The 14,121-nt window shown below is 40.6% G+C and overlaps 1 protein-coding gene across 8 annotated transcripts in view; it reads right to left on the reverse strand.

Moving 5' to 3' along the window:
* KANSL1L (KAT8 regulatory NSL complex subunit 1 like) overlaps positions 1-14,121 on the reverse strand; it is a 61,627-nt gene that overhangs the window by 22,206 nt on the left and 25,300 nt on the right. For all 8 annotated transcript variants that reach the window (XR_008467861.1, XR_008467862.1, XM_054210256.1 and 5 more), the window contains 2 exons: positions 13,033-13,154; positions 8,184-8,385 (listed from right to left, as the gene is read on the reverse strand). Coding sequence is in view for 6 of the 8 variants with exons in the window: in XM_054210256.1 (XP_054066231.1) it covers positions 8,184-8,385; positions 13,033-13,154 (324 nt within the window). In the remaining 2 variants the exon portion in view is untranslated. The remainder of the gene's footprint in view (positions 1-8,183; positions 8,386-13,032; positions 13,155-14,121) is intronic.

Below are 14,121 nucleotides of genomic sequence, written 5' to 3' on the forward strand. Positions count from 1 at the left end.
CCAGCCCTGCAGAAAGCACAGGGGATTACTGAACTCTTAGCAGTTTCCCCCCACTGTATTATACCTCACACATCTCCTGGGACATTCATGACTGAAATACAAAACCTCATGCTTCCTGAGCTTAAGTAGATACGAAGAATAACATTATATTAAATCCATTCTATTATAGAAAAGAAAATACACTATATTTAAGATGAAATCAGAACTGTGCAAGCTTTAAATATCCAACTAAAATAGCATCTCTGTTTTAAACTTCATAAGAAATGATGTCACCAACAGAATCTAACTTTGTAGAGTATTATTAATTTTAATCTTGGAATTTTTTTTTCCTTAGTACTGTTTTACTGGGACACAGAAAATCTATTAAGCAATTTATTTTGATATCCAAAACAATTCTTGCACTTGCTTGCGATAAATTGATGCCTCAGACAAAGCAGGGCCAGATCATGCCTCTGTTCTAGAAGGGCCAGAAGGCTGAACACTACCGGCCAACCAAACTAGTTTGAGTCAAGAAAGCGTGTCATAATTGAAAAGAAAAATAATTTGTGCTTCCAGTTAAAAATTCTGAAGTGAATATTCTCTTTGTGGTTTCAGCTACTGATGACTAAAACTCCTACCATTTTTGGAAACATGCCTAAGTGTAACAGTACAGAGAGCCACAGCTCAATTACACAATGTGTATGAATTACGTTAATTAAGTTAGCTCAAATACACTCTGCTGAATACCTGTCATGTCTACTTCTGATTACTCTTATAAGCCAAAAAAGGCAAGGAACAAGCATTTCTTCTCCCTACACACACACACACTGAGAACTTTCCAGCAATATCAAAGACCTATCCTCCTCCATATTAAAAACTGTTCTCCAGTAAATGAGTAGCCAACTAAATCACAGCAATTTAATTATGGGATCCAAGAGAACAACTGTGTTGGTGGCTGATGCCTCCTCTTTGAACACCAAACACACTGCTAACTTTTAATCCTCCAGAAGCGTTATGTATCGCTCAAGCCAACAGAGCAGTGTGTTACCTGCTTGCTTCTGGGCATTAGCATCTGCCTTAAAGGCCAGCCCCCTCCTCCCTGGCCTCCCTCTTCTGCACACAATGATCTGCTCTAGGCAGAGCTACGTCCCTCTGGCAGAATGTACAGTTAAACATTCACAAGCTAAACATCAGGGGTTCCCTAAGCAGGACTTCACTACAGAGTGCTTTTAGGAAACATACAATACACAGCTAGCGAAGGGGTAATCCGAAAGCCCCAAAAACACTCTCATCAGTCGGCAGTGGGAGAAGAAGGTGGGCAAAGCACCTAAGACACCGCTACATGGGAAGGTGCATAACAGATGGTGCCAATGATACACCTTTTGTGACAGACCCTCCCTCCCAGATGAAGTTTCTATAGATGCCAGACGGACCTTTCCCATGCACTGCAAACCTATACGCAGGTCAGGTCCAGCAAAGCAAGCTGCCCAGGGACGTAAACCCATTTGTCTGCCTCTGGCCCCTCTGAAGCTGTTGGTAAGGACAAAGTGGCAGATCCTGGGGCAGAGACCATTTTTTTCAGGAACAGAAACGAGACTTTCATAAAACACTAATGATAACTTACTTGGCATCAGGCTTGTCTCAAATTCATATTTTTAGTTAGTGTCATAAAAGGAGTCGTAGCTTCTACTGTCCTCAGAGATCACCCACAACCTCTCCTAAGTATACATGGAGTTTAGTTTCTTTAATCTTGTTATAAGACAATGGGAGACGGACTTACACCTGCTCTGTGGGAAATATATACTATCCTCAACATCCTGAAACAAAGGCCTTTTGTTCAACTAGCAAATCAATTGAAAAATCAAGGCTAGTGCTTAATCTTTGACTAGTTAAATAAACCAAAAGAAGGAAAGACATGTTAACCCACAGTATTTCATATTCATTGTATTCTGAAAAACGCCATAGAGAAATTAAGAGTAGATGCGATCAGTAAAACACTACAGAAATATCACAACAAGCTAAAGGTGCAGGACTCTGAAAAGCCCACTTCAGGTTTTTCATTCTGGAAAAAAAGAATTTGCAGGCTGACTGGCTTGCCACAAACCTCACAAAGGATGGGTTTAGTTCCACTGCCAGTATCACTGTATCGCAAAGCTAAAGGTCTTCTCCCTTCCTTCCTCCCCATCAGAGAAGTCTTGTCACACACTCAGAACAGCTGAAAGCATAAGAATACTTTTTTCCCCCATTCAGGTTTTGTTGATTTTTAACTAATAGAAGACTTTTTTTAAAAAAAAACTGGAAAGTGATAGAAAAGTAATTTTATCAATTTACAAAATTGCTAAACCATAACCAAGTGGTTCTCCTCCCCAGACCAGAAGACTGACATATCCACAGAGGTACTACACCATTTTCATTGAAGCAGGATGCATCCTCTTCTTGAAAACAGGTTGCAGGAGACTTGGCAAGACAACAACATTCCCTGTATTCGTGGCTTTTTGGAAGTCAGTAATGCCAGGAAGCTATGCAGAAGGAGGTGGAGCCAATATCTAGGGATTGCAAGGAGGGGGATGACAACCAGTAAACTCCTTTCAGTGCAACTAAGAGGAAATGACTATTTCACTGTGTGAAGGGCAAAACTTCTCACTGGCTACTGAATAACATGCTTGATAGTTGCTGCTCTAGACATTGCTGTTTCTTTAAATTTACAGACCGAGGGAGCTAGAGACAGCAGTAATTGATAACAGCCACAAAGGATTCACCTGTATCTCCTTAAACGCAAATAAATCACAACACTGGATAATATGGTACAGGAAATGTGACTGTATTCTAGGAAGAAGGTGCTAAAATATTTGTCCCCAGACAAACATATCACCTGGCAGAAAACATGGTACAACTTCCACATTATACACAGTATTATGATTAAGCACCTTGTCTGCACGCCCCCCCTTCTCCCTGTCCCTTATTCTCCTTTCCTGCTAGCTACGCACCACTTGCAGATAGCAGACATTTAGCAAGTAAGATAAAGGCTCTGCATGCTGGATATAATACAAATTACCAAAGTATATATATAGCCTCCCTAAAAATTGAAAATTAACAAGACTTGGTGAAAGACCCATATGTATTTATTAAGTGGCATCTACAAAAAGTACTCCAGGCCTAAGCATACACTGGGAACACAGCAGCACACACACAAAAAAAATAAATAAATCACAGAACCAGCACGAGAACTAGATTAAAATAAGAAATCCAAACCCTAGAATTTAAATACTTTTTTACTATCTGTTTTGGACTCTTCTGGAGAAGCACTCACTTCTTTTTTTTTCACTTTTTTTTTTTTAAAAAAAAAGCACCACCCACTAAACCAGAGCAGATATTCTTCTGCTCTTACTTAACTCACGTTTGTGACTGAAGAGAAAAATATGTGGCAACACTCAACTGAAAGAGCTGGCAACACTATGCCAACTGTTTGCTTGTGGTATCTAAACTGTAAGTTTTTGCACCTCAATTCCCAACTTTGAGGGTGTTGGCGCCTTTGCAAATTTGAATTCTGGTTTCCTCCAAGTGCCTCAGTCCACACAACCAACTCTTCTTCCAGCAAGTGGAGACACAAATACAATAGGAATTTTCAGATTAAAAAAAAATGGGTAGGACCAAAATTGATAGCACTCAGATCTCACTGCTCTATGGCCTCTTATCTTTATTTATAGCTGTATAAAGTTTTCATAGATTAAAACATTACCTCAATGACATGTCCTGGTGAAGCCTGGCTTGGAAAACAAAAAAAAAAGTGAAACTAATGTTATTAGTTAGGATGTTAAATGAGAAATTAACAAAATGTACTGGCAAAACAAATTCCTCATTACTAAAAAAACCCTGCAGCAAGCCACACAGATAAAAAACTAGGAAAGAAAACATCAGGGCGTGTCAACTAAGCAAAGACCTCTCAGACAGTTTCTGACTAGTACAACACTTGTCTGCTTTACAAGAAACTTAATAGAACTTTTGATATCTCACACATAATTCAGTTCCTTCACGTTTAGTCCAAAAATAGCCAGAGACAGAGATGCTATAGGTCCTCACTATAGGAAAAGCATTTGCAGAAGAACCCAGGCATTGGACTTTGGAGAATCCGGGTGGGGGGAAGCAGTTATGAATGTAACAGCCACTGGGAAATGATTCCATTGGAGGTCACGTCTTAAAGCCCTGACACCATTCTGCTACTTACAGACTTCCTTGGTTTTACTGTTTTGATACTCTTGGCCATCTTTCTTAGTGTTAAAACTACATTATGTGCATTTTATAGGAGGAGACATTGACCCAGAGGTTGGCTGACTTGCCAGCTGTAACAATGCAAACGAGTGGCAGATCCAGCATTTTGAACGAAGCCCTCTCAGACTTCCAGCCCCTGCCCGCATGGGTCCTCCTTCATGCTACCATGCATGCAAGTTTTAATATTCTTTCAAAAATCACACTGAAGAAATGCAGCTCTACAATCATGTCCTCTAGTCTGAAGCACAGATTGCAGTCCCAGGGGATACTGTGCATGTGGATTATTCTGAGTGGCTTGTGCACTGACTCACAATCGCGAAATGGCCTAAGCTCTTACCAAGCTATTTAGATAATGAAAGACGACAGATACAAAACAGATTCCATGGCCAAAGATGACTCACAGATCATCTGTGGTACTTAAGTCATTCTGAATTCGGGGACAAGCGGTTTTGGCCCCAAAGGATGTTTCAAGTTCCTGAGGATACTGGATGGTGACAGATAAACCAAACACCCTGCATCCTGTTTTATTTATCCCCCTGCAGTTATAGATCTGGCAGGTCTTCTCATAAGAGTTCTGTGTTTTCTTTTAGATACTCCTCTGTGTAAGCATTATTTAAACGCCAGAGCAGAGGAAGGTGTAGTCCTCTTCAGAAAAGAAATACAGCAAACAGAGGACAATATAGGGCATCTCTCAACAGGCACTGGGAGGCTACTGGGTCACTAAATACTCAAACTTTTGACAGCATTGTAAATGTATGTAGCATGGCAGTAGATAAGAGCAAAAATGTGGCTGCCTTCCCAGTGACCTTATGAACTGACAGATGGGACAGCAGTTCACAGTTTCATACTTTGCTTTTCCTAACATGGATGCTGGGAGGTGGAGGGCAGCTGAGCTTCCCAAATGAATCTGAAGAGATGCAAAGGACAATACTCTGAATGCCATTCCATGTCCAAAGGGTACAACCAATCACCCAAAAAGCGCCAAATTCCTCAAAACTATCCCAGTGTTTCTTAATCTCCTACACACAGGAAGCCTTCATTTTGCTGTGATTCTCCGGTCGGAGTTCTTTAGTCATCATCTTGATCAGATTACTCCTCACAGCAGCATCACCCACCAGCACTGCCAGGCGCTCGCTCACTGGCTGCTTCAGCCAGGCACTGTGGGGAAGCTGCCGCTGGAGCTGCGATGTTCAGCAGATGCAATCTTCTCCTCAGACTTTGGCAAGCTGGTCTCTGTTAACTCCACATCTGCTGCAGGAGGTAGCAAGTCTGCCCTAGCTCCAGCTTGCTCTCAGGCCAGTGACCTTAAAGAAATGGAGGTCCTCACAGACCATGATACCAGGAGCTATATAAGTATGTAAAACTTAATAGAAATATGGGAGAAGCACTTGCTAGAGCTGGCACACTAAGGTTACATTAAAAATCCAACTATTTTCCATGCTGCTAAGAAGTAACTCCTTTTTTTTTTTTTCTATGAAAGGCCAGAGGAAATTTGCTGAATTACTACTGAGAATATAAATGCATTTTCAAAGAAAACTAGGTATCAATCCCAGAGGCCATTCCCCATTTTGCATGCTTACCCCTAGACATCTGCCTAATCTAGCAGTCAGCCTGGGCTGATGGCCAGGGTTCTTCCATTACAGGCTGAGCAATCTCATCAACAGACGGGTAACCAAGTGTAGCAAGTGCAGGACGAAGAAAGTGACAGGACCTGTTAGAGTAAGATTTCTTGAATGAAACAATACACTCATGATGCCTCTTAATTCAAAGACTCGATACCCATTTAGGTTTGATTGTCAGAATGTACTGGAAATGTCCAGTCCAATTTTTTATCACTTACTTCCCCAGCAGGATCCCTGATACACTGTTTTTAGCCAACACTGCTTAAGAGCCTTTGTTCACTGCTTTACCTTAATTTTGAAAACTTTAATTGAGTTTGGCACTTGTGTGAAGTCTGAAGCTGACAGCTTGATTGCTGCCACCACCCCTTATTTTCTCCAGGAACACGAGCAGAATCTATCTGTAGCATGCGACGCAGTTCTCCACATGGCTCTCGGTTAACTTCCCATGGAGAGGGTATTAGAAAGCAGAGTCTAAACATAGGGTTTTGAGCCGAGAGCTGCAGTAAGCATGAACAGCATTCTCTATAGGTTTTTTTACCATCCTGTCTTTGGGACATCTCTGCACTTTTGGTACAGAGACACCAGAGCTCAGTTAGCAGATAGTAACCCAGCACTAGAAATGTCGTGAGCATGGCGCAGACACACAGTTGCACCAGCTCCAGTATGTGAACCCTTAACTAGTAACTTAAAAATGTACTTTTTGATTGCAGTCTAAAATCAAAGGTAAACTACAAATTTATCTCTTTAGACTGCAAGTCAAGGTAAACTACTCACAGTGCAAAGCAGCTCAGGTCTATGGTTGGCTGAAGATAAAAATGTAAACTCAGCTTTGTACTCCAGCTGCCAGGCTGCCAAACTGAAGTTTCTGTTCACAAGCTTCTACTGTTGTTCTCTGAACTGCACTAAGCCTGGCCCAGTTTTCAAAAGACAGAGATGTAGGCAGCGCTTGTAGAAATATGAAATACTTGAGCCTGAAAGACGCAGGCTTACAGTAGAGCCTGTTATTTAGAAGCTGCATCTGGAGTGGAAACCCCTCATGTTTAAGTAGAAGGAAGGGAAGTCCTGCAGTCTCTTGCTGAGGAGCCATCTCCACAGCTGGAGGAAGCACTTGTGGTATTGGGGGCATCAGTCAGGGAATGAGGCCTCCAACCTCTTTAAACAGGACACGGATTAGATTGGATTGGATTGAATGGGAAACAAGGAAGTCCAAGTCTGCAAGAGTCTCCTTGGTTAATGCAAGGAAGATGAAAAGCCTAAGTGTCTAGAAGGTAGAGCTCCCAAACTCTAATCCACCCCCACCACCAACCCTCCAGGCAGGCTGCCAAGTCTTTAAGTCCCACTGCCAGGAAACTAGGAAGTCAAGCTAATAAGAAACTGCGCAGTTTTTCAATAAAATCTTGCTAAAACTAGGACACTTCTGCAATTTTGCAGAGGATGCTGAATCAGCACACTCACAAAGAACCTCCTTGCAGGGGAAATCTCTCCCCAGACCACTGGTACACTTAGTAAACCCTGGAGAGTTAGCTGAGGAGACATGGAGATTTCTGTCAGTATAACACACTTTTAAAAGGCAAAGTAAAATCAAGACATTAAAACCGCTTGGGATTAACACTGCCCTAAACAGTGAGTTCATACCGTCTCTGCTCCCAAATTAGACTGTTGCTTTAAGCACCGTTATATATTCGTACCACCGATATGCTATTAATATCAGACATGAACAGTTATGCCTCGCCCTGCACAACAAACAATGGGTTTTTTTCCCATTTTAAAATATTAATTCCTTTGTAATGCGGAAACTTCTAAGAGTTTTAAAGCATTCATAAAGTGTCACAAAAAAAAGGCAATATAACTAATCAGGAACAGCAAAAACGGAAACAAGATTAAGATATTGCAATTTAATTTCCGAGAAAATAATGTGCCACCAGCTGTGTAAACGTTCTTGTAGCTAAAACAAATATTCTGAAAACAAGCAGGCAGCTGATTTACACTGTAGCATGTTTCCTCAGCAGTCAAGCCTCCCAAGGAAGCTCTCAAGTTCTCTCTTAGACCGTACAAAGACTTTCAAGATAGCTATACAACAAACTGATTTGATAAGCAGGATTCTGAGCGTCTTTAATTTTTATGTTCAATTCATCAACTCTGATCTCCTACTGACACATCTAGTACTCCTGCCACGTACACTACATGCTCCCTGAACGTGAAAAATAACTAGCACAGCATGCACTATTCTTCTGACATACCAGACAAGACACACGCAGACTCCAGCAGCAGGACCCTTTGGTTTTGTCTCCTGAAGAGAGAGGCAAGGCCTACCTGCTGATTCCAGTAACAGGCACCGTGCATTCTGTAGAGTTTCCTCTTCTGGAAACTATGAAGCGGCCGTGTTCGGGCAGATGTGCTCATGTTAGCCACAGAGAGAGATCTTAGTCTTGTTCTGTCTCTTCTTCTTTTCTTGATGTGCTGATGATCAAGCAACCAGCTGCTCGAAGACGATACCTCTCTGTTGTCTGAAGCTCTGCAATTTCATGATTAATGGGGCGACAAAATACAAAATGTTAAATACACTCCATATGCACAGGCCAGGATTTCGTACACTGATTAGCATTAGCTATCTAAGAGAATTTTATTAACACTAAAATGTTTTAGCACGCTGTTTCAGAAAACCATGTGCTTTGTTTGCTTGTTGATTAATTCTGTGTTAGGTCACGAAAGGAAGTTTATTGTTCTTGTTCACCTTTCTGCTCATGAAAACAAACGTCAAGCATATAATGGCTTTTGGTTTTTCCAAATTGAAGAACTCTCTTTCTAACACTTCTAGCACCTATGAGTTTTAAGTTGCAATTAATATTTCCCGACAACTTTTTTCACTCAAGAACTGAAACTTAAGTAGAGCTTTACAAACAACTGTCCATTCAGTGTAGGGCTTGCAACTCACCGTGAAGCATTTTTATCAAAGTTAGGGACTCTGCACACTTGGTTTAACCAACACAAGGCCATTAACCTTCACTTCAGGGACATGCCAATAGAGCTCTCCAACAGAGCCCAAGCCCAAGCCCAGCCTGGGGGAAGCTCTCAAGGAGGAGGGGAAGCCCAGCCTCTTTAAGACCCAGAAGCTGGCTAGACCCACATGATTTGGAAGAATGCAAACTCAGCGCCAGTTTCAATGTGGCAGTGTCTACATGAACTCACAAAAAGTTTCGTTTTAAAATGAAATCTCACTCTTACCTGCATTTCCCGAAGTCTATCCCTTTCAAATCCTCCTCAGTGTTACAGCATCACCCCTCCACAAGCTTACCAACACACACACTTGCTGTACTCATGCTCTTAGTAATTCAGTATGCAATCACAAAAGTTACATGACAGCATAAGGCCAAGAGCAATAGAAAACTCTATACGTACACGCATAACAACCTTGGATCACTCTCACCAGCCTACCGCCTGTCTGCTAACCACAACAGGGAACACTACAAGCTAAGAATTCAAAACTTCGTCTCATTTGGGTGGGAATGACTCAATGGGAAGGGTGCACTAAGATTTTATAGGTATCCTGATTTTATTTTGTTGGTGTAACAACATCTGCCCACAATGCTGAAGGCTTGCTGCAAAAAGCACTCTAGTGTGCTTTTATTTTTACAATGCTGAAGACCTTGACTGCAACTCTAAACTGCCTGAGAAGTGCATGTTTAGGGGATATTTTGGTCTTGGTTCATAAGAGGTCATCTACCTGCACAAATGATTATTTTCTCTTAAGAACTTTGCCTGGCAAGTCACAGTCTTATTAGTAAAGTTGAAACACATAACAAAAAATGAAACTGAATTTATTACGAGGACATTTAATCAATCTTTTTTGTCAAGCAGTATGATTCTCACGATACATTTTTATTAAATAGAAGAGCTTGTTATGAAATTGTGATTAAACACCATCCCATGCTGTGCTGGTGTGGTAACAAGACTTTACAGGCTTGAATTTGAGCTGTCCTTCCGACACATCAGAACAATCCCAATAAGCAACACAGACTCAATGAAAAAAATGTGCTAATTAAAAGAGGGATGGTACAAAGTATTTAAAGGAACGTACTAGCATGTGCCAAGGAAAAGCCCCAAATACTGAAGCATGACATTCTTAATGCTAACACTGCATTTTTAAGGCTTGAGAGAGAAATGCAACGTTTAAAGTCCACACAAAAGATTTCTTAGAATACTTTCTCCAAATTCTCAAAAATGTTTTATCTGTAATTATTCACCTTGAAGTCAGATGGTGCCAAGCCCAACTTCTAGACTTCCACATACCTCCCTTTTACGTGAAAGACAACTTGGACAGGTAAATTAGAACAAAAAGCTCCTCAGTCTGGCTCCTCAACTTCTGTGATTCCTGTCTTTGTTCTGGTGGTCTGCCCCGTCTCTTCACTCTCTGCCAGCCGCTGTATTTACCCTCCTGTGCCCTGCAGCAGCGCACAGCTCCGTTTTCAGAAGAAGCAGAGATCTCAGGTCTGTGTCTTGGAGCTCCAGCACACAGCAGTATGGCTTTCCTGCCACTTGTGTAAATAGGCTTCCCAGTCAAGGTTTGAGTTATCCATTTATTTTGATCTTAATTTGAGTGGTTTTCAAAACATGATTCTACAGAAGAGTGACATGGACCATTGCGAGATGTAAAATTGATGAATTTATTGAAACCCTCTTTTCAAAGCTCATAGGTTGGCCTTCCCTGCTCTGTAGCCTAGCTAAAGAGCAGAGACCTTACTCACAGACACACATGCACAGCAAGCCAGCAGACCGGCACTACTTGTACTGAAGTAATCAACTTTTTCATTCCTGTCCCCTCCAAAGAAAGTGGTTATCGCTAGCTTAGGGAACTGCTTCTATGAACATTTACCTTCATACAAGGCGTCTGGCTAATCTTGGCATCTAGATTCAATCGAGCAAAGAAAAGCTACATAGAAAAAGGAAGTCACTAATGAAATTACACCTTGACAAATGCAAGGCTACCCACATTTAACCAACCAGGAACCGTACACGCACCACCGCTTCCTCTGGGAACAGCCAAGTAGCCAACCACACTGCAACCCCACGATTACCAACCCCAAAGCATCTCACACTTACACCTACTTTAAACATGGACTATTATATCTTTCACATCAAGAGCCTACAACTAATTTCAAGAATTTACCTAAGTAAAAATTGCTATAATCCCTTTTTTCCCCTTCTTCGAAACAAATCAATCACCTTATTTTTCATTTGATTTTTATTTCTACTTTCTCAAGTATTTAATACAGTCAGAGCAAGCTCTAGAAAGAGCGAGAGGAGAAGGAGCCAAGAAATGAAGTTAACTGTAGTATGTAATTGTCTCAATTAATTGCACACAAAACTACTACAAAAAAAATACCACAAAAAACTGAAATTCAGTCAAAAAACCAAGAAGTAGGAGGCAATGAATTTCCCTGCAGGATTCTCATGATAACCATTCTATATCATGCTTAATTACCATATTTAATGAACAGTATTTATTTGTAGACTTCAAAACACTTCACAAGAAGTGGAAAATTAATTTTAATGATTTAACTGATTTTTAAGATGACATCTAGAAAGCTCTCAAGTCTCTCAGATTCCCTTCCAACACCTAACTCACCAACTCCAGTTTAGAGCTACAGCACTGAGAAAATCTTCCAATTCTTCCCATTTTTCTTTGGGCTTTTATAGATCATAAGTAGAAAACAAACAGCCTTAGAAAGAGTGGTCCATGAGCAAACACTGTGTTGCTCATAAAATGGAAGTAAGACTGATTTTGGACAGTGCCTGATAGATCAGAAGAGAAACAGCTTGAAGTTACATCATTAGAGTCCCTCATCATGAAGTCAACTTCATAGGCTCCTAAAAACATTTTTAAAAGCAGGAACCCTTCCTCACCCGTTTCATGAAAAAGTCACAGATTCAAGACACAGCCTTCAAACAGCCTGAACTACTCTCTTCTTCCACATACCCATCTCTACTAGCAACTCCTAATTCAAGACTATTTTTATTCCAAAACTCAGAGGAATTCACTGATTTTCCCCTACATTATCTGCAAACAACTGATATGTCAGGAGTATGAATGCTACATGACAGGACCCCTTCATCCTTAAATTTAGGGCACAGTCACACAATTGCTTTGGAACAGACAGCAGTTAAATAAGCTGCGCATCCAAGCTGCTCATTATAATCTCTTTGTGGGAGGCTACAGCCTCTGCGGCAAAGACGGTGTGGCCAGCTCTTCTTGGAGCTGGGAGCCAGGGAATTACCTCGTGCTGCAGACACTGCCATAAAGCCCCCAGCTCTACTAGGGAACACTTTCTTCATCCGCCTGATCTTAATTAAGACCTATGAATAACAGCAACCCCTCCATCCTCAAAAATCACGTTACCAGTATCTCTGGAGAAATAGCATACAGGCCTAGGTCTTCTGTAAGACAGGACTGTAGTCAATTACCTTAATGCAGTTTTGAGACTAATACCGATTACAGCCTGTACTGTATTTTAAAATCTTCGAATAAAGATTAAACTACTAAGAAGCATGGAGTAGTACTGAGAAACGTTTTTCTACAATATTAATTTCAAGCTGCTACAGTCATCCTGAAAGGTATATCCATCCAGAAAAACAGACCACAAATGGAAAAATATTATCTCCAAATTCCTGAAAAAATAGCTGGAAAAGATAAATTTGGCCTTGTATTGAAGACTGATGTGCTTAAAATGAATGAAGCTGCCACAAAAACCTGACACTGACCCACGCTGAGGCACACCTGACATTGCTTATGTATTCTACTGTACTAGTGAAGTCTAGTTCGACGCTTTTCCAGAAATACAGTCGCACTCATGATGACAGAATGCATTAAGTCTGAAATAATCTGGAGTAGTGCGTTACTTACTGTATCCTTTCACTACTTCACAGCTATGTTCATCTTCCCAGTACTTCAGTGCACTTACAGTGGTTGCATACTTTTATGATGTCTTTAAGAAAAAAACAAAACCCTACTACTTTCAACCTTACAAGCAAGACTTGACTTCTCTTGAAGCTGGCAGAAAGCAGCTCTCTCTTCTTGATTTACTACTGTAATGATTATCAGTTTCATCTATATAACATAACCAAAAGCTGTTCTCAAAAAAATTGCTACCATGCTATCACCTACCTGAAGGAGATGCCATTGACCAGCTGTCTGTGCTTACAGGTCTTGGATGAAAGAGATGAAGAAGCTGGAGACAGACTGAGTGGAGCAATTAGGCTGCTGATGATTTCACTTAGTTGCGCGCTCTGGAAAAAATAAGAAAAATAAAAAGGTAGTCAGACTTCCATTCAGACTCAAGAGCTCAAAGGTCCTGGGTTTTTGTTGTTTTCCTACTCAGGATTCCAGTCGCATACATCATGGAATAATCATATTTAGTTTCTTCTAATCAAGTGTGGCATGTTTTTCTTTCACAAGTGTTATGTTCAACTATACAAACAAACAACACCAACAAAAACACCAACAAAAAGCCAACACAACCCTGAACAACCAGCCAAGGACATTGTTGATACGTTTGAATAAGTAGTACACAAAACACATTAGTGACCGTAGAATTTTAACCAAAGGTTTTTTAAGAGGCAAAAGAAACCAGAGCACTTTACAGCTGATGTTCCAACAGCTGCAGCCCAGAGCTGCTAACTGGCTATTCAGCAAGCATTTCATCAGGGCGGGGGAAAAGTCTGCTGTCTACTCATTGTACATTTTGTTCACTCCAAGTGTTTTTCTTGTTAAAAGAATCCTCTTCATTGCTCACTGTAGATTGACAAAGGTTTTTATAAAAGGAAGTGTAACTACAGGAGGACTATTGTAACTACAGACGGAATGGCTAAAATCTTCTGGTATCCTCAAAAATAGCAACAAGAAGCCCCAAGCCCACCAAAGCCCAGATTTTCAGAACTGCCCCAAACCAAATGCAGCTAATTTGTTAAGACTAAGAATTACTCCTTATAAAGCAATGAATTGTGGACTGACTCCAGATAACATTTCACAATGATTTTTTTGTTTTAAATGTCAAACCTTAAAGGCTATTCTGACAGTAAACATAGCTTTCTTAGAGGAAACTGTGTGCTGCACGCTAACCAGAAATTAAATGTATCTGAAATAGCATACTTTTTTTGGTAAACTTTTACATTATTTTGTAGGATTTTCATTCAGAACTGAGACTGTTTAAAACAAAAATTGCTAAAGGTTACCCAGTAAGTTTTGGTCACATTT

Source organism: Rissa tridactyla, chromosome 7 (genome assembly GCF_028500815.1).
Source record: "Rissa tridactyla isolate bRisTri1 chromosome 7, bRisTri1.patW.cur.20221130, whole genome shotgun sequence".
In the NCBI taxonomy this organism is placed as follows: Eukaryota; Metazoa; Chordata; class Aves; order Charadriiformes; family Laridae; genus Rissa; species Rissa tridactyla.